General features: G+C 53.3%; 1 protein-coding gene across 3 annotated transcripts; it reads left to right on the plus strand.

Annotated features, from left to right (window-relative positions):
• The first annotated feature begins 12 nt into the window (after window positions 1-12).
• On the plus strand, window positions 13-26,809 carry NUCB1 (nucleobindin 1). Of its 3 annotated transcripts, XM_033223951.1 has the most exons (13): window positions 18-262; window positions 670-815; window positions 5,691-5,798; window positions 7,113-7,245; window positions 12,961-13,064; window positions 14,939-15,124; window positions 15,395-15,485; window positions 21,280-21,338; window positions 21,628-21,720; window positions 21,799-21,891; window positions 23,935-24,105; window positions 24,607-24,739; window positions 25,860-26,809. In XM_033223951.1, the coding sequence occupies exons 2-13, from the start codon at window positions 681-683 to the stop codon at window positions 25,964-25,966; spliced, it is 1,413 nt and encodes a 470-aa protein (XP_033079842.1). In that variant the 5' UTR covers window positions 18-262; window positions 670-680; the 3' UTR covers window positions 25,967-26,809. The 3 variants fall into 3 exon arrangements, with proteins under 3 accessions (XP_033079841.1, XP_033079842.1, XP_033079840.1); XM_033223950.1 differs by having other exon boundaries at window positions 13-119; window positions 21,628-21,891; XM_033223949.1 differs by having other exon boundaries at window positions 21,628-21,891.

The raw sequence follows: 26,809 nt of genomic DNA on the forward strand, positions 1-26,809 counted from the left end.
CTTTTGGCATAGGCGGGAAATGTGGCGTTAAGAGGCTGGGATTCCGAGACAGAAGCGAGGCTTTCACGAAAATGCGAGCGACTTCGGCAAGGGGCGGGGCCGCTAGACGTGGATACAAGGTACGGGGCCAGCGTGGACCAATCAGGCCTCTTTGGGGCGGGGGCCTCTGTGGAAAAGTGGGTGTGGCCTAGGGGGGAAATCACCAAGAACGCACCGGAGGTCCTTGCCGGCCCTGGAAAACGCCCTCTGCAGTAAAGGAGAGGTGAGAGGCCAGGGTTCCAAGGCTCTTGGGTCCTAGGGAGGATGGGGGCCAGAGGGCTGGAAAACTGGGTCCCGGAGGAGGATGCACTGGGTGCCAGTACTTTAGGTCCTGGGAAAAGAGGAGGCTGGCACCCTGGACTCTAGGGTCTGGGGGAGGAGGAGATCCCGGATTCCTGAGTGTGAGGGAGGAGCGTGTTGGGAGCTAGGACTCCTGGGTCTGAGGGCCCGGACTCCTGTGTCGGAGGAAGGGAAGGCTGGAGGCCTGGAATCCTGGGGCCTGGGTAACGAAATGCTTGTGTCCTGAGTCTTGGAAGTGGGGGCGGCACTGGAGGCCTGAACTCCTGGTTCCAGGGGAGGAAGAGGCTTGGGACAGACATTATGCATTATCCAGCCCTCCGTCCCCCACAGACCACACCGCCATGCCTCCCTCTGGGCCCCGAGGAACCCTCCTTCTGTTACCGCTGCTGCTGCTGGTCCTGCTTCGCGCTGTGCTGGCTGTCCCCCTGGAGCGAGGGGCGCCCAACAAGGAGGAGACCCCTGCGACTGAGAGTCCCGTGAGTGGCCCAGCCCTGCTGTCCAGCCAGGTGTTTGCAGTGGTACTACAATTCCTGCAGACCCCGTGCCCATAGGGTGGATGTTCCAGTGACTTACTGGCCCTACGGTTGTAGCTTGTCTTTTGCCCGCCATTCCTCCCAGCAGCAAGGGTTTGACTTGGTGAAAAACTGGAGGTCCCTGACTCTGAGGTGTGGAAAATGTGCTTCACGCCCCAAATAAACCTCTGTTTTTTAAAGATTCTCTCCACCCAAGAAGGAATCTGAAAACAAACAAACAAACAAACAAAACTACATTTCCCAGTAGCACCATGTTGCTAGTTCCCAGTAGCAGCTGATGTTGGCTAGCTGGGGTAGTCTGACTTCATGGTGCTCTTGGGAGTTGTAGTTTAAATTACAAAAGGGTGGGTGCTCTGCTTGTTTATTAATTCCAACATGTGTTTATCAAACCCAATAAAAGCTTTGGTCTTAAGGGATTTGGAACTTTGGAGATCCTGAAGACCAGTGCGTGTCTTGTGGTCAGAATCTTCCTATATAGCTCCCTATAAGAATAGGCTGGTCAGGCCTGGCACAGTGGCTCCAGCCTGTAATCCCAGCACTTTGGGAGGCCAGCGGATCACGAGGTCAGGAGATCAAGACCTTCCTGGCTAACATGGTGAAACCCCATCTCTACTAAAAATACAAAAACTTAGCCAGGCATGGTGGCGAGCGCCTATAGTCCTAGCTACTTGGGAGGCTGAGGCAGGAGAATGGCGTGAACCCAGGAGGCGGAACTTGCAGTGAGCCGAGATCGCACCACTGCACTCCAGCCTAGGTGACAGAGCAAGACTCCATCTCAAAAAAAAAAAGGCTAGACAGGCTGGATGTGGTGGCTCATGCCTGTAATATCAGCATTTTGGGAGGCTGAGGCAGGCAGATCACTTGAGATCAGGAGTTTGAGACCAGCCTAGCCAACATGGCAAAACCCCATCTCTACCAAAAATACAAAAATTAGCTGGGCGTGGTGAGGCATGCATATAATCCCAGCTATTCTGGGAGGCTGAGGCACGAGAACTGCTGGAACTAAGGAGGTGGAGGCTGCAGTGAGCCGAGATCACGCCATTGCACTCTAGCCTGGGCAACAGAACTGAGACTCTAAGACTCTGTTTTTTGAGACTCTGTCTCAAAAAAACACAGAATGGGCTGGTCATTACCCCCTGGAATGAATCATTGGGTGTTTCTGGTCCCCATGCTGCGAGTAAGGCCTCTATTCTGTGAAATCCTTGCAGACCCAGGAAGGCTTCGTTGAGTCCCATTTCCTTTCTTCCATTTCACATGTTTCCTGAGCACCTTCTATGAGCCAGGCACGGTGGTAGTTGTTAGGGCACAGCCACATGCATGCCCCGTGCCTGTGGACTATCCCTGCTCACTGGGAGATGGAAGACGAAGGGCAGGGCTCTATGAGGGTGAACACCAGGGGTGACAGGGAGGAAGGGAGGCGTGAGTTGAGTTCTTTCTTTCTTGATTGCTCTCTCGCCAGGCTGGAGTGCAGTGGTGCAATCTTGGCTCACTGCAACCTCTGCCTCCCAGGTTCAAGTGATTCTCCTGCCTCAGCCTCCCGAGTAGCTGGGACTACAGGCGTGCACCACCATGCACAGCTAATTTTTGTTTTTTGTTTTTTGTTTTTTTTTTTTTGAGACAGAGTCTCGCTCTGTCTCCCAGGCTGGAGTGCAGTGGCCGGATCTTGACTCACTGCAAGCTCCGCCTCCCGGGTTTACGCCATTCTCCTGCCTCAGCCTCCCAAGTAGCTGGGACTACAGGCGCCCACCACCTCGCCCGGCTAGTTTTTTGTATTTTTTAGTAGAGACGGGGTTTCACCGTGTTAGCCAGGATGGTCTCGATCTCCTGACCTCGTGATCCGCCCGTCTCGGCCTCCCAAAGTCCTGGGATTACAGGCTTGAGCCACCACGCCCAGCCATTTTTCGTATTTTTAATAGAGACGGGGTTTCACTATGTTGGCCAGGCTGGTCTCGATCTCCTGACCTCGTGATCCACCTGCCTCGGCCTCCCAAAGTGCTGGGATTACAGGCATGAGCCACCTCATTTTTTCATTTTCTTTTTCTTTTTCTTTTTTTTTTTTTTTTTGAGAGGGAGTCCGCTCTGCCACCCAGGCTGGAGTGCAGTGGCCGGATTTCAGCTCACTGCAAGCTCCGCCTCCCGGGTTTACGCCATCCTCCTGCCTCAGCCTCCCGAGTAGCTGGGACTACAGGCGCCCGCCTCGTCCCCCGGCTAGTTTTTTGTATTTTTAAGTAGAGACAGGGTTTCACCGTATTAGCCAGGATGGTCTCAATCTCCTGACCTCGTGATCCGCCCGTCTCGGCCTCCCGAAGTGCTGGGATTACAGGCTTGAGCCACCGCGCCCGGCCTCATTTCTTTTTCTTTTTTTTTTTTTTTTTGAGATGGATTTTTGTTGTGTCACCCAGGCTGGAGCGCAGTGGTGCAATCACTGCAACCTCCGTCTCCAAGGCTCTAGCGATCCTTCTGCCTCAGCCTCTGGAGTAGCTGGGACTGCAGACATGTACTACCACGCCTAGCTAATATTTTTGTATTTTTGGTAGAGACAGGGTTTCATTATACTGCCCAGGCTAGTCTCTAACTCCTGACCTCAAGTGGTCTGCCCACCTCGGCCTCCCAAAATGCTGGGATTATAGGTGTGAGCCACTGAGTTCTGAACTGGAGAGATATGTTAAGTTAAGAGCAAGGAAGAGAAGTGAAGGGAAGAGCATTCGAGGCAGAGGGAACAGCATGAGCAAAGGCCACTTGGTAGGAGAAAGCAGAGCAAGTTGAGGATGTCAAGGAGGCTGCTGTGGCTGGAGCAGGGTGAGTGAGGAGGAGGGGAGAGGGGGATTATGTGGATCATGTGGGACCTTGTGAGACTTGGTAAAGAGGTAAGGAATGTATATATATATATTTCTAATAGACAGGGTCTTGTGCTGGTGCCCAGGCTGGAGTGCAGTGGCAGGATCATAGCTCACTGCAGCCTTGAACTCCTGGACTCAAGTGATCCTCCTGCCTCAGCCTCCCAAGTAGCTGGGACTACTGGCGTGTGCCACCATGCCCAGCTAATTTTTTTCTTTTTATAGAGACGGGAGTCTCCCTATGTTGCCCAGGCTGGTCCCGAACTCTTGAGCTCAAGCAATCCACCCACCTTGGCCTCTCAAAGTGCTAGAATCATGGTGGCATGAGCCACCATGCCTGGCCAATTCTCTCTCTCTTTTTTTTAATTTTAATTTTTTTTTTTTGTTTGGGACACAAGGTCTTGCTCTGTCACCTAGGCTGGAGTGAGGTGATATGATTATAATGCACTGCAGCCTCAGACTCCTGGGCTCAAGCAATCCTCCTGCCTCTGCCTCCCAAAGCACTGGGATTACAGGCTTGAGCCACCACGCCTGGCCTTCTCTCTTTTGTAATTTTATTTATTTTTTCTAATTTATCTTATTTGCTTTTCACTACAGATCTGGGAGGCAGAGGATATACTACCTATTTTTTAAATAGGAAGAGCAAAGAAGGCCCAGGGAGAGTAAAGTGACACCCAGCAATGTATGACAGGAGTGGGACCAGGAGGCCTGGGACTTTCATCTGTGTTGTTCACAGTGTGGCATATGATAGGGGCCTGGTGAATGTTCGTTGATTGAGTGGATGCATGCATGGCCGGGGGAGTGGATGGATAGGCAGGTAGATGGATGGGCGGGTGGATGGATGGGTGGGTGGATGAGTGGATGGATGGACGCATGGATGGTTGGATGAATGGGCTGGTGGATGGATGGATGAGTGGATGGATGGGCAGGTGGACGGATGGGTGGATGGATGGATGGATGGATGCACGGATGGATGGATGCATGGGTGGGTGGATGGATGGGCAGATGGATGGACGGATGGATGGATGAATGGATAGATGTTTGGATGGGTGGATGGATGGGTGGACAGATGGTTGGTTGGATGGATGGATGGATGGATGGATGGATGGATGGATGGGTGGATGAAGGGGTGGATAGATGGTTGGATGGATGGGTGGGTGGATGGATGGATGGATGGATGGATGGGTGGATGAAGGGGTGGATAGATGGTTGGATGGATGGGTGGGTGGATGGATGGATGGGTGGATGGATGGTTGGATGGATGGGTGGGTGGATGAAGGGGTGGATAGATGGTTGGATGGATGGGTGGGTGGATGGATGGGTGGGTGGATGGATGGTTGGATGGATGGGTGGGTGGGTGGATGGATGGGTGGATGGATGGGTGGGTGGATGAAGGGGTGGATAGATGGTTGGATGGATGGGTGGGTGGATGGATGGTTGGATGGGTGGGTGGATGGATGGTTGGATGGGTGGGTGGATGGATGGTTAGATGGGTGGGTGGATGGATGGTTGGATGGGTGGGTAGATGGATGGATGGATGGGTGGATGGATAGATGGATGGATGGATGGATGATGGGTAAATGGATGGGTGGGTGGGATGTGTGGATGGATGTATGGATGGATGGGTGGATGGATGGATGGATGATGGGTGGATAGATGGGTGGGTGGGATGGATGGATGGGTGGGTGGGATGTATGGATAGGGGGGTGGATGCATGGATGAATGGGTGGTTGGATGGATGGATAAAGGTATGATTCACAGCTTCCCAACAAGTCATGTCCACTCTGAGCACCCACTCTGGGCAGTATTGGGCTGGGTGTTCACTGATGTGATTTTCATTTCATCTTTGCTACATATATGGGAAAAGGTAAAAACTGAGTCCCTCGTCAGCTGCCCCAGGGAGTGGCCATAACAGTAACAGGAGTGAGAGTGGGGGTGGGGGTGGGAGCAGGGGCTGCTATGTCTGTTCTTGTTGCCTCAGGACACAGGCCTGTACTACCACCGGTACCTCCAGGAGGTCATCGATGTGCTGGAGACAGATGGGCATTTCCGAGAGAAGCTGCAAGCTGCCAATGCAGAGGACATCAAGGTGCGGCTGGGGGTGGTGGGGACTGTGGGAGGGGTACGTGCTGGGAGGGCAGAGTTCAGGAGAGGACTGGTTTTTTTTTTTTTTGAGACAGAGTCTCACTCTGACACCCAGGCTGGAGTGCAATGGTACGATCTCAGCTCACTGCACCTCTGCCTCCCGGGTTCAAGCGATTCTCCTGCCTCAACCTCCCAAGTAGCTGGGATTACAGGCGCACGCCACCACGCCTGACTAATTTTTGTATTTTTAATAGAGATGGAGTTTCACCATGTTGGCCAGGCTGGTCTCGAACTCCTGACCTCGTGATCTACCCATCTCGGCCTCCCAAAGTGTTGGGATTACAGGCATGAGCCACCGTGCCCGGCCACACTGGTTTCTTCAGAGGGGCCACATGGCTCCAGCTCTGCCTGTATTTGAAATCACCAAAATGAGGCTCAGGGAGAAGTTGCTTCTTGGGGTCACAAGCTGGGAAGAGCTTTGGGGAGCACAGAATACGAGGTTAGTGCAGAGTCCCGCAGGGCAGGCTTTCAGTTGCAGCTCCACCACTTACCAGCTATGGGGCCTCCCCTCACTGTGCCTCAGTTTCCCCATCTGTAAAAAGCAGGGTTCGGGTTTGGATTTTCCCAGGGAAGGATTCTGGGGTTTGGATTTTCCAAAGAAAGATGTGTAAAGGGTTTGGAAGAGCGTGGTGACACTCCTTAGCAAGTGTTGTGAGAGGGTTGCACTAACAGAATGCTCCTGTGGTGCCTTCTACAGAGGAAGAATTCAAAATAAGGGAGGTGCTGGTGTCCCTCACGTCACCATGAACTCCCACGTCAGGCCTCTAGGAGCACTGTCATTGTCCCCATTTCACTGAGTAGGACACTGAACCCTGGTAGCAGGGTCTGTCCTTGTGGGCCTGGGTCTCACCACCATGCCCAGCTAATTTTTTATTGTTTCTAGAGACAAGGACTTGCCACGTTGCCCGGGCTGATCTTGAACTCCTGGGCTTATGCAATCCTCCCACCTCAGCCTCCTAAAGTGCTGGGATTACAGGTGTGACCCACCACACCTGTCCCTAAACGTGTGACTTGATGAATGACAGGAGATGGGGCAGTAGAGGTGGGCAGGGCCTTGAATGCCAGGCTGACGGGCTGGGAGCTGTCCTTCCTGGAGACTCTGAGGAGCTGGGGGACTATAAGCAGGGAAGAGGCGGTATAAGACTGGGGCATGAGAAAGCTTGTAAGAAGCTGCCAGAGAAGACAGAGAGCAGGCCAAGGCCACCCAGCATGCCCACTCCCGGGCCCCCAGGCTGACCAGGGTCTCCTCTCCTGTCAGAGCGGGAAGCTGAGCCGAGAGCTGGACTTCGTCAGCCACCATGTCCGCACCAAGCTGGATGAGCTCAAGCGACAGGAGGTATCGCGGCTGCGGATGCTGCTTAAGGCCAAGATGGACGCCGAGCAGGATCCCAGTGAGCAGGGGCAGGGCGGGAGGGACAGGCAGGGAGGGGTGGGGAAGGGTGGCCTCCTCCTGGCCTCCAGGTGGTTGTGTGCTAAGCAGGTGAGGCTTTCCTCCCTTCTGTGAAATGTGAGTGGGAGATTGCCCCAGTGTTCCTCCTAGCATGATTTAATACAAACATTACAATGTTGTTTGTTTATATTCTGTTTCCGTTTGTGTTTTTAAAAATCTTTATCATGGGCTGGGCACAGTAGCCCACACCTGTAATCCCAGCACTTTGAGAGGCTGAAGCAGGCAGATCACCTGAGGTCAGGAGTTCAAGACTACCCTGGCCAACATGGTGAAACCCTGTCTCTACTAAAAATACTAAATTAGCTGGGCGTGGTGGCACGTGCCTGTAATCCCAGCTGCTCAGGAGGCTGAGGCAGGAGAATCACTTGAACCCAGGAGGCAGAGGTTGCGGTGAGCCGAGATCACGCCATGGCACTCCAGCCTGGGCAACAGAGTGAAACTCTGACTCAAAAAAAAAAAAAAAAAAATTGTCATTTAAAATTCTGGTAGAGGCCAGGTGCAGTGGCTCACACCTGCAATTCCAACACTTTATGAGGCAGGAGAATCACTTGAGCCCGGAAATTCAAAACCAGGTGGGCAACATAGCAAGACCCCTATGTCTATAAAAAAATTTTTTTTTTTTTTTGAGACGGAGTCTTGCTCTGTCGCCCGAGCTGGAGTGCAGTGGCCGGATCTCAGCTCACTGCAAGCTCCGCCTCCCAGGTTTACACCATTCTCCTGCCTCAGCCTCCCAAGTAGCTGGGACTACAGGCGCCCGCCACCTCGCCCGGCTAGTTTTTTGTATTTTTATTAGAGACGGGGTTTCATCATGTTAGCCAGGATGGTCTCGATCTCCTGACCTCGTGATCCGCCCGTCTTGGCCTCCCAAAGTGCTGGGATTACAGGCTTGAGCCACCGCGCCCGGCTATAAAAAATATTTTAAAATGAGCTGGGCATGGTGGCGCATGCCTGTGGTCCCACCTCCTTAGGAGACTGAGGTGGAAGGATGATTGAGCCTGGGATGTCAGGGCTACAGTGAGCCATGACTGTGCCACTGTACTCCAGCCTGGGCGGCAGAACAAGATCCCATCTCAAAAAAAAAAAAAAAGTTGAAAGAACTTCAAACTTTTAGAAAAGTTGTAAGAGTAGTACAGAAAACAGCCGAACACCCTTGACCCGGCTTCTCTAGTTAACATTTGCTCCATTTGCTTTGTCATTCACATGTGGGACTTCACCGCAGTCACCATCTCGTCACCCTACACATTTCAGTGTGATTCTCCTAAGAACATACTATTGCATAAGTACAGCGATAAAATGGAGAAGTTTATCAGATCACACTGTTTTTCCTTGCTTAATTTCTTTCTTTCTTTTCTTTCTTTCTTTCTTTTTCTTTCTTTCTTTCTTTCTTTTCTTTTCTTTTCTTTTTTCTTTTCTTTTTCTTTCCTTTCTTTCTATCTTTCTTTCTTTCTTTTTTTGAGACGGAATCTCACTCTGCCTCACTGCAAGCTCTGCCTCCTGGGTTCAAGGGATTCTCCTGCCTCAGCCTCCCAAGTAGCTGGGATTACAGGCATGCACCATCCACACCCGGCTAATTTTGTATTTTTAATAGAGACTGGATTTTGCCGTGTTGGCCAGGCTGGTCTCAAACTCCTGACTTCAAGTGATCCTCCCGCCTCAGCCTTCCATAGTGCTGGGATTACAGGCCTGAACCACCAGCCCTGGCCCCCATCTCAAGGTCTTTAATGTAATCCCATCTGCCAGGACCCCTTAGCCCCGTAAGGTCACACATTCACAGGTTCTGGGGATCAGGATGTGGATATCTTTCGGGGCACCAGTATCCAGCTGCCACAACACTCAGGCTCATCCCGTCCCTCCTCTGCCCAGAGCCTGCCCCCGGCATCCCAGTGCCCTCAGGCCTGCGTTCACGTTCCTTTCGGCTGCTCGGAGCCTGGGTGGACCTCGTCCACATCCGCCTGGCCCCGCCCTTCCCCTGTGTGCCCTGACCTTCTTGCGTCAGCGTTTTTAGAAATTGCTGACCTGCAACCTCGGGACCTTTGCCCATTCGCCCTGCTGTCCCATGACATTCTTTCTCAGGGCTCTTTGCCTGGTCGACAGACCTTCCATCTCCCCTGGAATGTCATCTCCTTAGGGTGTCACTGCCCCGGCCGTCCTGTGTGAAGGAGTCTCTGTTTTATTTGTGTCCTTGGTATTCCTTTGTTCATCCCTTGGTCGCCTGTTCTCTGTCTCTCTAGACTGGGTGCTCCAAGAGGCAGAACTCTTTTGGTGGTTGTTGTTGTTGTTGTTGAGACAGAGTCTTGCTCTGTCTCCCAGGCTGGAGTGCAGTGGCGCAATCTCGGCTCACCGCAACCTCTGCTCACCGCAACCTCTGCCTCCCAGGTTCAAGTGATTCTCCTGCCTCAGCCTCCTGAGTGTCTGAGATTACAGGCGCTCGCCACCATACCCAGCTAATTTTGTATTTTTAGTAGAGACGGGGTTTCACCATGTTGGCCAGGCTGATCTCGAACTCCTGACCTCAGGTGATCCACCTGCCTCGGCCTCCCAAAGTGCTGAGATTACAGGCGTGAGCCACTGCGCCCAGCCTCCAAGAGGCAGAATTCTGTCACCATCTGATTCCTGCTGTGTCCACAGCGGCCAGCACTGGGTCAGCCTGGAGTAGTGGCTCAACACTGGCACAAATAATGAATTTGAGATTCAGTTTGTACCTGTGTCCTGCACGCCTGTCACTCCTCTGGGCTCAGCCAGGGCTGGAGCTGCCTCCACTGCAGCCTGGGTCTCCCAAATTCTAGCTGCCCATGTGTGTGTATCTTTCTGCCCACCTGACCAAGGGCCAGCTGCTGGAGGGCGAGGCCAGGCCGATTGATTCTGTGTGTGTGTGTGTGTGTGTGTGTGTCTGTCTGTCTGTCTCTCTCTCTCCCCACCTAACCAAGGGCCGCTGGAGGGCGGGCCAGGCTGATTGATTCTCTGTGTGTGTGTGTATGTGTGTGTGTGTCTGTCTGTCTCTCTTTCTCCCTACCTAACCAAGGGCTGCTAGAGGCCAGGGCCAGGCTGATTCATTTTGGGTCCAGCATTGCACAGCACAGGCCTGGGCCCCTAGAGGCCTCGGGAGATGTGTGTGTGGTGACTAAGTGTGTGTTGGCAGCGTGTGTGCTGTCCCTTCCTGCCTGGAAACCCTACCCCTTCCTGACCACTTGGAAAGTCCCATATGAGGAGGGTGCACTTGTTTGCTGAAGCTGCTGTAACCAAATACCCCTGACCAGGTGCTTCAGCAACAAAACTTGACTGTCTCATGGCCTGCAGTCAGAGTCCAAAGTGAAGGTGTTGGCAGGGCTGGTTCCTTCCGGGGCTGTGAGGGAGGATCTGGTCCAGACCCCTCTCCTTGGCCTGCAGACAGCCGTCTTTTCCCTGCGTCTTCACACCATCTTCCCTCTCTGTGTGCCTGGCCCAAATTTCTCCTTTCATTATTATTTTTTATTAATTATTATTATTATTATTATTATTTTTTTGAGACGGAGTCTCGCTCTGTCGCCCGGGCTGGAGTGCAGTGGGCGGATCTCGGCTCACTGCAAGCTCCGCCTCCCGGGTTTTACGCCATTCTCCTGCCTCAGCCTCCGGAGTAGCTGGGACTATAGGCGCCCGCCACGTCGCCCGGCTAGTTTTTTGTATTTTTTAGTAGAGACGGGGTTTCACCGTGTTAGCCAGGATGGTCTCGATCTCCTGACCTCGTGATCCGCCCGTCTCGGCCTCCCAAAGTGCTGGGATTACAGGCTTGAGCCACCGCGCCCGGCAATTATTATTATTATTAATTTTTTTTTCCAAGATGGAGTTTTGCTCTTGTTGCCCAGGCTGGAGTGCAGTGGCGCGATCTCGGCTCACTGCAACCTCTGCCTCCCGGGTTCAAGTGATTCTCCTGCCTGAGACTCCCAAGTAGCTGGGATTACAAGCATGTGCCACCATGCCTGGATAATTTTGTATTTTCAGTACAGATGGAGTTTTGCCATGTTGCTCAGGCTGGTCTCGAATTCCTGACCTCAGGTGATCCACCCACCTTGGCCTCCCAAAGTGCTGGGATTACAGGTGTGAGCCACTGCGCCTGGCCTATTATTATTTTGTTTTACTTTCATCACTCAGGCTGGAGTGCGGTGGCGCGATCTCGGCTCACTGCAACCTCCACCTCCCATGCTCAAGTGATTCTCTTGCCTCAGCCTCCTGAGGAGCTGGGACTACAGGCACACACCGCTGCACACAGCTAATTTTTGTATTTTTTGTAGAGATGGGGTTTAACCATGTTGCCCAGGTGGGTCTCAAATGCCTGAGCTCGAGTGATCCTCCCACCTCAGTCTCCCAAAGTGCTGGGATTACAGGCATGAGCCACTGCGCCCAGCCATAAATTTCTGCCTTTTATAAGATCGCCAGTCATGTTGGATTAAGGCCCACAGTAATGACCCCATCTTAACCTGGTTCCCTCTGTAAAGACCTAGTCTCCAAATCAGGTCACATTCTGAGGTACTGGGGCTTAGGACTTCAACACAGAAACTTAGGAGCACTCAATTTAACCCCTAAGACTGGTTGATGCTTTATCAAAAATTTTGGTGTTTTTCTTTTATTTATTTATTTATTTATTTATTTTTCTGACGGAGTCTCACTCTGTCACCAGGCTGGAATACAGTGGCGCAATCTTGGCTCACTGCAACCTCCATCTCCTGGGTTCCAGCTATTCCCCTGCCTCAGCCTCCCAAGTAGCTGGGATTACAGGTGTGTACCACCATGCCCAGCTAATTTTTTGCATTTTTAGTAGAAATGGGGTTTCACCATGTTGGCCAGGATGGTCTCGATCTCTTGACCTTGTGATCCGCCCGCCTCGGCCTCAGAAAGTGCTGGGATTACAGGCGTGAGCCACTGCACCCAGCCTTGTTTATTTTTTTAAAGAGTGGTTGAGGCTGGGCGCGGTGGCTGCCACCTGTAATCACAACACTTTGGGAGGCCGAGGTGGGTGGATCACCTGAGGTCAGGAGTTCAAGACCAGCCTGGCCAACATGGTGAAACCCTGTTTCTACTAAAAATACAAAAATTAGCCGGGTGTGGTGGCATGCACCTGTAGTCCCAGTTACTCAGGGGACTGAGGCAGGAGGATTGCTTGAGCCTGGGAGGCGGCGGTTGCAGTGAGCAGAGATCCTGCCACTGCAGAGTGAAACCCTGTCTCCAAAAAAAAAAGGAAAAGAAAAAAAGATGGTTGAATGTCATGGTTTTGGGTGTTCAATGGCTGGTTCCCATCCTTGCTCTGCCACTTGCTAGCTGGTAGCCTAGACCAGTCACAACCCCTCAACAGGTCTCAGTTTTCACACTCATAAAATGGGGATAATCATAGAACCCATGTTGTCAGGATTTTGTGGAAAGTAAATGAATTAATACAGTTAAAATGCTTAGGGCATGGCCTGGCATCTAGTAAGTGGGCAGTGTATGTTAGTTTTATTATGGTTATTCTAAGCATCAGACTCAGTCGTGGGATCACGTCCTCCAGGAATCTCTCCCTGACTGCCCCAGGCTCAAGCTGTCTTCTGGGCTTCCCTAGCACCGCTCGTGACTTCTTTAGAGCATGTCTGGCCCAAGATTCTAAAAGGACATGCCCTGAGGTGTTGCACTCTTCTTTCTCTTCCAGATGTACAGGTGGATCATCTGAATCTCCTGAAACAGTTTGAACACCTGGACCCTCAGAACCAGCACACATTCGAGGCCCGTGACCTGGAGCTGCTGATCCAGACGGTAATGGGAGTGGGTCCAGAGGCAGAGGATTGAGGGAAGCTTTGCGGAAGGGGAGAAGGGGACAGAGTCCTGGACGTGAGCCAGCTCACCATGCCTGCTGGTGTTCTCTGAGGTTGGAGGCTGATAGAGGGCTGGGTGGTTTCTTTCATTTTCTTTTTTTTTTTGAGACAAAGTCTCACTCCTGTCCCCCAGGCTGGAGTGCAATGGCGTGATCTCGGCTCACTGCAACCTCTGCCTTATGCGTTCAAGCGATTCTCCTGCCTCAGCCTCCCAAGTAGCTGGGATTACAGGCGCCTGTCACCACGCCCGGCTAATTTTTGTATTTTTAGTAGAGACAGGGTTTCATCATGTTGGCCAGGCTGGTCTCGAACTCCCAACCTCAGGTGATACACCCGCCCCGGCCTCCCAAATTGCTGGGATTACAGGCGTGAGTCACTGCGCCACCCAGCTTTTCTTATAGTGATACCCACATAATCCAGCAGGCCATCATCTTTTTTTTTTTTTTTTTTTTTTTTGAGACGGAGTCTTGCTCTGTTGCCCAGGCTGGAGTGCAGTGGCGCGATCTCTGCTCACTGCAAGCTCTGCCTCAGGTTCACGCCATTCTCCTGCCTCAGCCTCCCGAGTAGCTGGGACTACAGGCGCCCACAACCAGGCCCGGCTAATTTTTTGTATTTTTAGTAGAGACAGGGTTTCACCATGTTAGCCAGGATGGTCTCGATCTCCTGACCTCATGATCCGCCCGTCTCGGCCTCCCAAAGTGCTGGGATTACAGGCTTGAGCCACCGCGCCCAGCCACGTGAGTTAGTCTTGAACTCCTGGGCTCAAGTGATCCTCCCAACTCAGCCTCCCAAAGCGCTAGGATTCCAGGCGTGACCCACCTCTCCTAGCCTGACCTCATGTTCTTGGCCGCCTAGCTGTACCCGAAATACATAACATATTAAGTTCACCATGTATGTTGTTCCTATATACTTGTTCCTCCAAGATCTGGAGATTGTGGAGGACTTGAAAGAGGTGGGTTGAAGTTGCTGTTGTATAACCGTCCTAATGTGTTTTGAATAAAGAGAAGAAAGTGTTATGGGGCAGGAGCAGTCATGGAAACCAAAAAGGGTGACATCAGGCTGTGTGCGGTGGCTCACGCCTATAATCCCAGCACTTCAGGAGGCTGAGGTGGGTGGATCACCTGAGGTCAGGAGTTTGAGACCAGCCTGGCCAACATGGTGAAACCTCATTTCTTTTTTTTTTTTTGAGATGGAGTCTCGCTTTGTCACCCAGGCTGGAGTGCAGTGGCCGGATCTCAGCTCACTGCAAGCTCCGCCTCCCGGGTTTACGCCATTCTCCTGCCTCAGCCTCCCGAGTAGCTGGGACTACAGGCGCCCGCCACCTCGCCCCGCTAGTTTTTTGTATTTTTTAGTAGAGACGGGGTTTCACCGTGTTAGCCAGGATGGTCTCGATCTTCTGACCTCGTGATCCGCCCGTCTCGGCCTCCCAAAGTGCTGGGATTACAGGCTGGAGCCACCGCGCCTGGCCGACACCTCATTTCTAGTAAAAATACAAAAATCAGCCGGGCCTGGTGACACATGCCTATAATCCCAGCTACTTGAAAGGCCGCGGCAGGAGAATCACTTGAACCCGGGAGGCAGAGTTTGAAGTGAGGCAGTGAGCAGTGAGCAGAGATCGTGCCACTGCACTCCAACCTGGGCAACAGAGCAAGACTCTCAAAAAAAAAAAAAGGGACATCAGGACACAAGACGTAAGAGAGGTAGAGGCTGGGGCTGCCCTTGGCCAGGTTCAGGGCCAAGGGCCTGCCATTTACAGGCTGGAATTGGGGGCTGGGCAGAGGGGGCAGAAGGGAATGATCCTGTGCCTTTCCCCAGGCCACCCGGGACCTTGCCCAGTACGACGCAGCCCATCATGAAGAGTTCAAGCGCTACGAGATGCTTAAGGAACACGAGAGGCGGCGTTATCTGGAGTCACTGGGAGAGGAGCAGAGAAAGGAGGCAGAGAGGAAGCTGGAAGAGCAACAGCGCCGGCACCGCGAGCATCCCAAAGTCAATGTGCCTGTGAGCACCCCCTTCGTGCCCACCCACTCCCTACCACGTCCAGTTCAAACCCGACAAGAAAGCAGTTAAAGAACTACAATTCCCAGGGGCCCTTGAGGCAAAAACTTCGTGTTACTGTACCTGGCTGCCCCAGGGGCTGCTGGGAGTTGTAGTTTTCTTAGTTTTCTTGCTTGAGGGAGATGTTTGTTGGATGGCGGTAAAGGGATATTTAGTTTTATCCCATGGCATGCAGACTTCTTGCTCATGAGCTCCTGGCTCTCCCTTCCACAGGGCAGCCAAGCCCAGTTGAAGGAGGTGTGGGAGGAGCTGGATGGACTGGACCCCAACAGGTTTAACCCCAAGACATTCTTCATACTGCATGGTAAGGTGGGGAGGGAGTTCCAGAGCCGGGATGAACCCTGAGACTCTGACCCTTCTGGGACCTGAATGCTAAGAGGGGTGTGTCTGTCCCAGGAGGGCTTAGTCAGGCCTAAGAGCTGAGCTATGTCCCCTGGTTGACCAGACAGCCCTGCCTCTCCCGGCTGTAAGGCTAGGATCTGCATGGAAGGGTTGGGCCTCTGCTCTAGCAAACACCAGACCTCGGGGTTCTAAGGACAGCTGGTGTCCACTGTAAGCAAACCAGGTTGGCTAGGCCTGGGCCCTCCTCCCACAGCAGCCCAAAAGAAACCCTGGTCCAGTCTGGGAGCCTTGTCACTAGGAGTGTGTTGTTCCCTAAGAACCAGGCCTCCAGAGGCCTGGAAAGCCCTTTCTCTTTTTCTTTTTCCTTTTTTTTTTTGAGACGGAGTCTTGCTCTGTTGCCCAGGCTGGAGTGTAGTGGCGTGCTCTCGGCTCACTGCAACCTCCTGCCCCCCACCTCCCACGTTCAAGTGATTCTCCTGCCTCAGCCTCCCGAATAGCTGGGATTACAGGCATGCACCACCATGCCCGGCTAATTTTTGTATTTTTAGTAGAGACGCCATTTTACCATGTTGGCCAGGCTGGTCTCGAACTTCCAACCTCATGTGATCTGCCCCCCTCTGCCTCCCAAAGTGCTAGGATTACAGGTGTGAGTCACTGTGCCCGGCCTGGAAAGACCTTTCTGTATGGTGGATCAAAGGCACACTCCCCCTAGTCTGTCTCTTCCTGTCTGGAAATGTGGCCTGGGGTTGCCAAGCCCCCTCAGATATGCCCGGCACGCTGTGCCAGAATCTGCCGCTCATCAGAAGAGCTTAGCAAGGCCTAACTCATTCATTCAGCAAACCTTTCCTAAGTTCCCCCTAAGGACCAAGCCTTGTCAAGACCCTGTGGATACAACTGTAAACAAAACAAAGTACCTCCCCCTCAGAGCCGGTGACCAGGCACACAGATCATACCACACTTTAGTAACTCCAAGAGACTGAACAGTATGAGAGGCGCTAGCATTTTACGTAAGCTGCCAATTAAATTAATGTACTATTGAAAACAAGATGCGTCCTGGGCTGGGTGCAGTGGCTCATGTCTGTAATCCCAGCACTTTCATAGACCAAGGTGGAAGATGGTTTGAGCCCAGGAATTCAAGACCAGCCTGGACAACAAAGTGAGACTCTGTCTCTATTAAAAAAAGAAAAAAAAGGCCAGGCGCGGTGGCACAAGCCTGCAATCCCAGCACTTTGGGAGGCCGAGACGGGCGGATCACAAGGTGAGGAGATCGAGACCATCCTGGCTAACATGGTGAAACCCCATCTCTACTAAAAAATACAAAAAAAAAAAACTAGCCTGGCGAAGTGGCGGGCGCCTGTAGTCCCAGCTACTCGGGAGGCTGAGGCAGGAGAATGGCGTGAAACCGGGAGGCAGAGATCCGGCCACTGCACTCCAGCCTGGGCGACAGAGCGAGACTCCGTCTCAAAAAAAAAAAAAAGGTAGACCAGGCATGGTGGTTCACGCCTATAGTCCCAGCACTTTGGGAGGTTGAGGTGGGAGGATCACCTGAGGTCAGGAGTTCAAGATCAGCCTGGCCAACACGGTGAAACCCCATCTCCACAAAAATACCAAAATTAGGCGGGCATGATCGTGGGTGCCTGTAATCCCAGCTACTCAGGAGGCTGAGGTGGGAGAATCACTTGAACCCAGGAGGTGGAGGTTGCAGTGAGCCAAGATTTTGCCATCGCACTGCAGCCTGGGTGACAGAGCAAGACGCCATCTCAAAAAAACAAAAAAATAAAAGTTGGCCGGGCGCGGTGGCTCAAGCCTGTAATCCCAGCACTTTGGGAGGCCGAGACGGGCGGATCACGAGGTCAGGAGATCGAGACCATCCTGGCTAACACGGTGAAACCCCGTCTCTACTAAAAATACAAAAAACTAGCCGGGCGAGGTGGCGGGCGCCTGTAGTCCCAGCTACTCGGGAGGCTGAGGCAGGAGAATGGCGTAAACCCGGGAGGCGGAGCTTGCAGTGAGCTGAGATCCGGCCACTGCACTCCAGCCTGGGCGACAGAGCGAGACTCCGTCTAAAAAATAATAATAATAATAATAATAATAATAATAATAAATAAAAGTTAAAAATTAAATAAATAAAGATGCATCCCTATTTCAGGGGTGATAAAATAGAACACAAAAGTGCATCTCAGAATCAATGAAAGTTCTAGGCTGGGTATGTTGGCTCACTCCTGTAATCCCAACACTTTGGGAGGCCGAGGCAGGCGGGTCCCTTGAGGCCAGCAATTGGAGACCAGCCTGGCCAACATGGCAAAACCCAGCCTCTACTAAAAATACAAAAATTAAAAAAAAAAAAAAAAACAGGCATGGTAGTGCTCGCCTATAGTCCTAGCTGCTCAGGAGGTTGAGGCAGGAGAATCGCTTGAATCCGGGAGGCGGAAGGCGGGGGTTGCAATGAACTGAGATCACACCACTGCACTCCAGCCTGGGCAACAGAATGAGACTCTGTCTCAAAAAACAATAAAAAGTAAAAAAGAATCAAAGAAGATTCTGTAATGGGGTCTCAGGTGGTGATATGTGCTATCTCACAGCCTCGACCACCCAGGTTCAAGTGATCCTCCCCGCCTCGGCCTCCCGGGTAGCTGGGACCATAGGCACACACCACTATGCCTGGCTAATTTTTTTAAGTTTTAGTAAAGGCAAGGTTTTACCATGTTGCCCAGGCTGGTCTCAAACTCCTATGCTCAAGCAGTCCACCTATCTTGGCCTCCCGAAGTGCTGGGGTTACAGGCACGAGCCATCCCACTGGGCACCACCCTGCTTTTTGTTTTTTTTTGAGACAGGATCTTGCTATGTTGCCCATGCTGGACTCAAACTCCAGGCCTCAAACAATCCTCCTGCCTCAGTCCCCTGAGTAGCCGAGACTGCAGGCGTGTGCCACTGCGCCCAATTTTAAACATGTTTAATTGTACAGTTCAATAGTATTAAGTATATTTACACTGTCATGCAACCAATTCTGAGAGCTCTTCATCTCGCACAACGGAAACTATCCATTAAACCAATCGCCCTCCCCTTCTCCCCCGCTCTCTAGCAACCACCATTCTATTTTCTGTCTCTATGATTTTGACTATTTTAGGTACTTCATATGAGTAGAATCTTTTAGTATTTGTCGTGTGTGTGTGTGTGTGTGTGTGTGTGTGTGTGTGTGTGTTGTGTGTATTTGGCTTATTTCACTTAGCATAATGTTGAGGAACTGAAGTTTTCATTCTCCTGGATATTAATTTCTATTTCAATTGCCCCATGTGGCTAGTGGCTGCTGTACTGGAGTTAGAGTCCCAGCACAGCTCTAGAGAGGACATTTGGGCTGTACACGATGGCTCATGCCTGTAATCCCAGCACTTTGGGAGGCCAAGGTGAGTGGATCCCTTGAGCCCAGGAGTTCAAGACCAGCCTGGGCAACATGGCACAAACCCATCTCTTCAAATAAAATACAAAAATTAGCTGGGTGTGGTGGCGTGCATCTGTAGTCCCAGTTACTTGGGAGGCAGAGGTGGGAGGATCACTTGAGCCTAGTAATTCCAAGCTGCAGTGAGCTATGAACACACCAGTGCACTCCAGCCTGGGCAACAGAGTGAGACCCTGTCTCAAAAAAAATTAAAAATAGGCCGGGCGTAGTGGCTCACGCCTGTAATCCCAGTACTTCGGGAGGCCAAGGCAGGTGGATCACGAGCTCAAGAGATGGAGATCATCCTGGCCAATATGGTGAAACCCCGTCTCTACTAAAAGTACAAAAATTAGCTGGGCGTGGTGACGCGTGCCTGTAGTCCCAGCTACTCGGGAGGCTGAGGCAGAAGAATCACTTGAACCCTGGAGGTGGAGGTTGCAGTGAGCTGAGATCACACCACTGCACTCCAGCCTGGCGACAGAGTGAGACTCCGTCTCAAAAATAAATAAATTAATAAATTAATTAATTAATTAACAATAGGCCATGTGTGGTGGCTCACCCCTGTAATCCCAGCACTTTGGGAAGCCAAGGCAGGTGGATCCCTTGAGCCCAGGAGTTCAAGACCAGCCTGGGCAACATGGCAAAACCCCATCTCTACAAAAACAAATACAAAAATTAGCTGGGTGTGGTGGCGTGCGTCTGTAGTCCCAGCTACTTGGGAGGCTGAGATGGGAGGATCACCTGAGCTGAGGAGTTCAAGGCTTCCGGTGAGCTATGAACACACCAGTGCACTCCAGCCTGGGTAACAGGGTGAGACCCTGTCTCAAAATTTTTAAAAAATACCTTATTTAATCCTTTTAATCAGGTAGTCCCTACAGACCAGAATAGGTTCAGAGCAACTCCCTATACCTTTTTTCTTTCTCTTTTTTTTTTTTATTTTTAGAGATGGAGTTTCACCTTTGTCACCTAGGCTGGAGTGCAGTGGTGTGATCATGACTCACTGCAGCCCAGACCTCCTGGGCTCAAGTGATTCTCCCACCTCAACCTCTAGAGTAGCTGGGATCAATAGGTGCACACCACCATGCTCAGCCAATTTTTAATTTTTTTTTTTTTTTTGAGGCAGAGTCCAGGCTGGAGTGCAATGGCGCGCTCTTGGCTCACCGCAACCTCCGCCTCCTGGGTTCAAGCTATTCTCCTGCCTCAGCCTCCTGAGTAGCTGGGACTACAGGCAGTTGGCATTATGCCTGACTAATTTTTGTATTTTTGTAGAGACAGGGTTTTACCATGTTGGCCAGGCTGGTCTTGAACTCCTGACTTCAGGTGATCCCCCTGCCTCGGCCTCCCAAAGTGCTGGGATTACAGGCGTGAGCCACCGTGCCTGGCCCACTTTTTGACTTTTTTTTTTTTTTTTTTTTTTGTAGAGACAGGGTCTAGGCATCCTTTCTAAGCTGGTCTTGAACTTGTGTGCTCAAGTGATCTTCTTGCCTTAGCCTTCCAAAGTACTGGGATTACAGGCATGAGTCCCTAAGTTCGGCCCCTACATTTTCTTTAATCTTAATTTAAATTTAAACAGCCCATGTGGCTAGCGGCTACTGTATTGGACAGCACAGATCCAGAGTTGAGGCAGAGAAGAGACCCCCAGGCCTGAGCCCTAGGCCACACTAGCACGTGGAGGTCAGGAAGACGATGGAGCCGTCAAAGGCGATGGAGGGGCAGCCAGAGAGGACAGAATCATGTTCTGGAAGTCAAGGGTAGAAAGTCAAGTCAGATGCAGGTGGAAAATTAAGCACGGGATTTGCAAGATGAGGGTTCCTGGCCTCCTCCGCAGGAGCAAGGTTGCGCTTGTCTGAGGGAGCCGAGGAAGGAGGAGGGCCAGTGGTGACAGTGAGTGTGGCTGACCGAGCCTGAAGCCCTGCAGCTGTGGGGTCTACATTGGTAGGAGAGGCCCCCCCTGACAACTGGAGCCGGCACTGGCCTGGTTCTCTGGGAGGCAGAGGTCCCTGATAACCCTGGAGCTGACTCTGTGTCCAGAGCACTGGATGCCAGGGCCAGAGAATCCTGCATGACAGTGACCCAAGCATGTTTCCTCGAACCCTCCTTTTCATCTATTCCATTCTCAGGCCCCTGGTCGCTAGGCAGTGGCCCTAGCAACGGGCCTAGTGGGGTGCTAAAGCCTGGGGGCCACCATTCCACCGCAGGAGATCTGTAGTTACCTGTCCTCTGATAACAGACCCCACATCTGCCCCAAGTTTCTTCACCAGGGACCTGACGTACCCCGTCCTCAGTCACCTGAGATACCTTGCTATCTCCTTCCCTTCAGATATCAACAGTGATGGTGTCCTGGACGAGCAGGAGCTGGAGGCCCTCTTCACCAAGGAGGTGAGCATCTTGGAAGCCTTGGGCACCTAGAGGGACTCCCAGATCAGCCACTTTCCTCCTTGCACTTTCCTCCTTGCAGTCCCCTTAAATCCCCCTGGATAGGAGCTCAGTGAAAACTACAACTCCCATCAGCCCCTGGGGCAAAAACTGCTGCCAGGAGTGGTGGAGTGCCCAAAGGACTGCTGGGAGTTGAAGTTGTCGGGTTGTATGTCTAACGAGGAGGGGGTAGCCTGGGAATGAGCTCGCTCGGGACCTCTCAATGCCGTCTGCCTCTCGCTTGCTCCTGCAGTTGGAGAAGGTGTACGACCCAAAGAACGAGGAGGACGACATGAGGGAGATGGAGGAGGAGCGGCTGCGCATGCGGGAGCACGTGATGAAGAATGTGAGGGAGGGTCGGGGGGGGCAGGCGGGGAGAAGAGGGGGCCCCAGCTCTGTCACTCACCCTTATCTGGCTCCCCAGGTGGACACCAACCAGGACCGCCTCGTGACCCTGGAGGAGTTCCTCACATCCACTCAGAGGAAGGAGTTTGGGGACACCGGGGAGGGCTGGGAGGTGAGAACATGGGGGATACTCGGGGTCCTGAACCTCTCTCTCTTCCAGCCATGACCTTTCTTTCAGAGTCTCAGGCCCCTTCTCTTTTCCCCTGGGTCTCCGGCCATTCTCCTGGGTCACTGAATCCCTATCTCTGGGTCTCTGTTCTCCCCTGTCTCTAGGACTCTTTCTAATTTTTATTTATTTATTTATTTAATTTTGTTTATTTATTTTGAGATGGAGTCTTACTCCATCGCCCAGGCTGGAGTGCAGTGATGTGAGCTCGGCTCACTGCAGCCTCCACCTCCCAGTTTCAAGCAGTTCTCCCGCCTCAGCCTCCTGAGTAGCTGGGATTACAGGTGCATGCTACCACACCTGGCTGATTTTTGTATTTTTAATAGAGACAGGGTTTCACCATGTTGGCCAGGCTGGTCTCAAACTCCTGACCTCAGGTGATCCACCCACGTTGGCCTCCCAAAGTGCTGGGATTAGAGGTCTGACTTTTTTGTTTGTTTGTTTGTTTTGTTTTGTTTTTAAGACAGGGTCTTGCTCTGTCACATAGGCTGGAGCCCAGTGGTGTGATCTCGGCTCACTGCAATCTCCGCCTCTTGGATTCAAGCGATCCTCCCACCTCAGCCTTTTGAGTAGCTGGGATTACAGGCGTGAGCCACCATGCCTGGCTAAGTTTTATATTTTTTGTAGAGATGGGGTTTTGCCATATTGGCCAGGCTGCTCTAGAACTGCTGGACTCAAGTGATCCACCTGACCTGGCCTCCCTAGGTGCTGGGATTACAGGTGTGCATAACCACACCACACCTGGCTAATTTTTGTATTTTTTGGTAGAGACGGGGTTTTGCCATGTTGGCCAGGCTGCTTTCAAACTCCTGGACTCAAGCTATCCACCCTCCTCAGCCTCCCAAAGTGCTGGGATTACCCAGGCTGGAGTGCAGGGGTGTTATCATAGCCCACTGCAGCTTCAAACTCCTGTCCTCAAGTGATCCTCCTACTTGAGCCTTCCTATTAGCTGGGACTACAAGCGCATGCCAGTATGCCCAGCTAATCTAGCTCATTCTTTTATTCATTTATTTATTTATTTAATTTTTTTTTTTTTTTTTTTTTGTGAGACGAAGTCTCGCTCTGTCGCCCAGGCTGGAGTGCAGTGGCCAGATCTCAGCTTACTGCAAGCTCTACCAAACCCATTCTCCTGCCTCAGCCTCCCGAGTAGCTGGGACTACAGGCGCCCGCCACCTCGCCCGGCTAGTTTTTTGTATTTTTTAGTAGAGACGGGGTTTCACCATGTTAGCCAGGATGGTCTCGATCTCCTGACCTCGTGATCCACCCGTCTCGGCCTCCCAAAGTGCTGGGATTACAGGCTTGAGCCACCGCACCCGGCCTATTTATTTATTTATTTATTTATTTATTTATTTATATTTTTTGAGACAGGGTCTCCTGTCACCCAGACTGGAGTGCAGTGGCATAATCATAGTTCACTGCAGCCTCGAATTCCTGGGCGCCGGTGATCCTCCTTCCTTAGCCTCTTGAGTAACTGGGACTACAGGCACATGCCACCACGCCCAGCTAATCTAGGTCTCTATTTATTTATTTATTTATTTATTTTTCAGTACAGAGTTTTGCTCTTGTTGTCCAGGCTGGAGTGCAATGGTGCAGTCTCAGTTCACTGCAACCTCCACCTCCCAGATTCAAGCAATTTTCCTGCCTCAGCCTCTTGAGTAGCTGGGATTACAGGCGTGCGCCACCACGCTCGGCTAATTTTGTATTTTTAGTAGAGACGGGCTTTCTACATATTGGTCAGGCTGGTCTGAAACTCCCGACCTCAGATGAGCCACCCACCTCGGCCTCCCAAAGTGCGGGGATTACAGGCGTGAGCCACGGTGCCCGGCCTTGTCTCTCAGTCTTGATCCCACTCCCACCTCCCACTTGGGCCTCCCACATGGCCCTGGCCTCCCAGCCTCTTCTAAACCTCCCCCATTGGCACAACCCTCTCCAACAGGGGTGGGCCGAGGTTGGACCTGTGCCCCTGATGGCCCTTTTGCCCACCTACAGACAGTGGAGATGCATCCTGCCTACACCGAGGAAGAGCTGAGGCGCTTCGAAGAGGAGCTGGCTGCCCGGGAGGCAGAGCTGAATGCCAAGGCCCAGCGCCTCAGCCAGGAGACAGAGGCCCTAGGGCGGTCCCAGGGCCGCCTGGAGGCCCAGAAGAGAGAGCTGCAGCAGGTGACAGCGGGGGAAGCCGCTTCCATCCACTGAATCTCTGGCTGCCCTTGTCCATGTCCCCATGGGTGTCCAGAAGCTGGGAAGGCCTGTGGCCACCATGTTCATCACTGGGGGAGCCTCAAGTATTCACCGCCATCTTGAGTAAGGGCAGACGTTTTCCTGTCTCTGACAGCTCTGTGGCTGCCATGTTAGATAAGGGCAGTAAGGCTGTAAGTGAGGAGGGAAATGCCCAGGAGGGGGAGAAGGGCAGACTCAGCCAGGGACGGGTGAGAGCTTCCCTGTCCCAAATCAGGACCCAAGCTGTGGCTGGAGGGAGAACTGGATGCTTGACTATCATTAAGCCTGACTGTCAATGAAAGAAAAACTGAGGCCCACGGAGAAGGGATTGGCCAGTGACCACTTAGCATGTTGCTGTGAAGTCTGAGTTTGGGGACTGAGGCCTGAGTACTTGCAATGCCAGCATCACACCCTCTTGTCTGTGTGACCCCTGACCTCCCACAGGCCGTGCTGCACATGGAGCAGCGAAAGCAGCAGCAGCAGCAGCAGCAGCAGCAGCAGGAGCAGCAGCAGGAGCAGGGCCACAAAGCCCCGGCCGCCCACCCCGAGGGGCAGCTCAAGTTCCACCCAGACACAGGTGCTGGCCCTTGTCTGGGGAGGAGGGGCTGCAGGGCTGGACCCCTGGGTCTGAGGTTGGAGGGGCTGGGGCCTGGACTCCCAGATCCGAAGGAAGAGAGGCTGGGGGCCCAGACTTCCGGGTTTGAGGGAGGAGGGGCTGGAGGCCTGGACCCCTGGGTCTGAGGGAGGATGGGATGGGGGCCTGGACCCCTGGGTCTGAGGGAGGATGGGATGGGGGCCTGGACCCCTGGGTCTGAGGGAGGATGGGATGGGGGCCTGGACCCCTGGGTCTGAGGGAGGATGGGATGGGGGCCTGGACCCCTGGGTCTGAGGGAGGATGGGATGGGGGCCTGGACCCCTGGGTCTGAGGGAGGATGGGATGGGGGCCTGGACCCCTGGGTCTGAGGGAGGATGGGATGGGGGCCTGGACCCCTGGGTCTGAGGGAGGAGGAGCTGGGCCTGGACTCCTGAGTGTGAGTGAGGAGGGGCTGGGGGTTGGGACCCCTGGGTCTGAGGGAGGAGGAGCTGGGCCTGGACTCCTGAGTGTGAGTGAGGAGGGGATGGGGGCCTGGACCCCTGGGTCTGAGGGAGGAGGAGCTGGGCCTGGACTCCTGAGTGTGAGTGAGGAGGGGCTGGGGGTTGGGACCCCTGGGTCTGAGGGAGGAGGAGCTGGGCCTGGACTCCTGAGTGTGAGTGAGGAGGGGATGGGGGCCTGGACCCCTGGGTCTGAGGGAGAGGAGCTGGGCCTGGACTCCTGAGTGTGAGTGAGGAGGGGCTGTTTGGGACCCCTGGGTCTGAGGGAGGAGGAGCTGGGCCTGGCTCCTGAGTGTGAGTGAGGAGGGGCTGGGGGTTGGGACCCCTGGGTCTGAGGGAGGAGGAGCTGGGCCTGGACTCCTGAGTGTGAGTGAGGAGGGGCTAGGGGTTGGGACCCCTGGGTCTGAGGGAGGAGGGGCTGGGCCTAGACTCCTGAGCGTGAGTGAGGAGGGCCTGGGGGTTGGGGCTGAGACTCCTGGGTGTGAGGGAGGAGGGACTGGGGGCTGGGACCCCTGGGTGTGAGGGAAGAGGGGCTGGGCCTCCGGGGGCCTGGGGGAGGAGGGGTTGGGATGTCCTGTGCCACCATTCCCTCCCTCCATTTCCAGACGATGCGCCCGTCCCAGCTCCAGCCGGTGACCAGAAGGAGGTGGGCGCTTCAGAAAAGAAACTTGCTGAGCGGCTCCCTGAGGTTGAGGTGCCCCAGCATCTGTGATCCTCCAGGACCCCAGCCCTCTGGATTCCTGATGCTCTAAGGAGGCTGATGGGCGCTGGATGAAGTGGCACAGACAGCTTCCCTGGGGGCCGGTGTCATGTTGGGCTCCTGGGGCGGGAGCACAGGCTGGCATTTCATGCATTGCTGCCCTTCCAGGTCCACCCGTCTCCACTCTCACAGCCTCCGAGTCTGTGGCCCTTCCTTTCTGTCCTCCTCCGAGGGGCCTGCCTTCTCTCGCGTCCAGTAAGCTCAATGAATCGGCTTAACTTAGGGAAGGCCCCTCCCCTTCTCCACCTATCCCAAGAGGGTCTGCTCTGAGCCTGCGTTCCTAGGTAGCTCGGCCTCAGCTGCCTGGGTTGTGGCCGCCCCAGGATCCTGTATGCCCACAGCTACTGGAATCCCCCTGCTGCTCCAGGCCAAGTTTCTGGTTGATTAATGAGGGCATGGGGTGGTCCCTCGAGACCTTCCCCTACCTTTTGTGGAACCAGTGATTCCTCAAAGACAGTGTCCCCTCAACAGCTAGGTGCCAGGGGCAGGGGATCCTCAGTGTAGCCGGTGAACTCTGATACCAGGAGCCCGGGCCTCCCTGAACCCCTGGCTTCCAGCCAGCTCATCGCCAGCCTCCTCCTGGACCTCTTGGCCCCCACCCCCTTCCCCACACAGCCCCAGAAGGGTCCCAGAGCTGACCCCACTCCAGGACCTGGTCCCAGCCCCTCAGCCTCATCTGGAGCCCCTGAAGGCCTGTCCCACCCACCTCTCTGGCCTCATCTGACACTGCTCCATGTACTGCTGCGTGTCCTGCTCTGTGTTCCGGTTCCATCTAAATATACTTTCTGGAACAAA

This window comes from Trachypithecus francoisi, unplaced genomic scaffold (genome assembly GCF_009764315.1).
Source record: "Trachypithecus francoisi isolate TF-2019V2 unplaced genomic scaffold, Tfra_2.0 Lachesis_group12, whole genome shotgun sequence".
NCBI classification, from domain to species: Eukaryota; Metazoa; Chordata; class Mammalia; order Primates; family Cercopithecidae; genus Trachypithecus; species Trachypithecus francoisi.

Coding starts and splice junctions, on each gene's coding strand:
- NUCB1 (XM_033223950.1), top strand. CDS start 681: ATGCCTCCCTCTGGGCCCCGAGGAACCCTCCTTCTGTTACCGCTGCTG. Junction 5,799..7,112: donor CCAATGCAGAGGACATCAAG/GTGCGGCTGGGG, acceptor CTCTCCTGTCAG/AGCGGGAAGCTGAGCCGAGA. Junction 15,125..15,394: donor ATCCCAAAGTCAATGTGCCT/GTGAGCACCCCC, acceptor TCCCTTCCACAG/GGCAGCCAAGCCCAGTTGAA.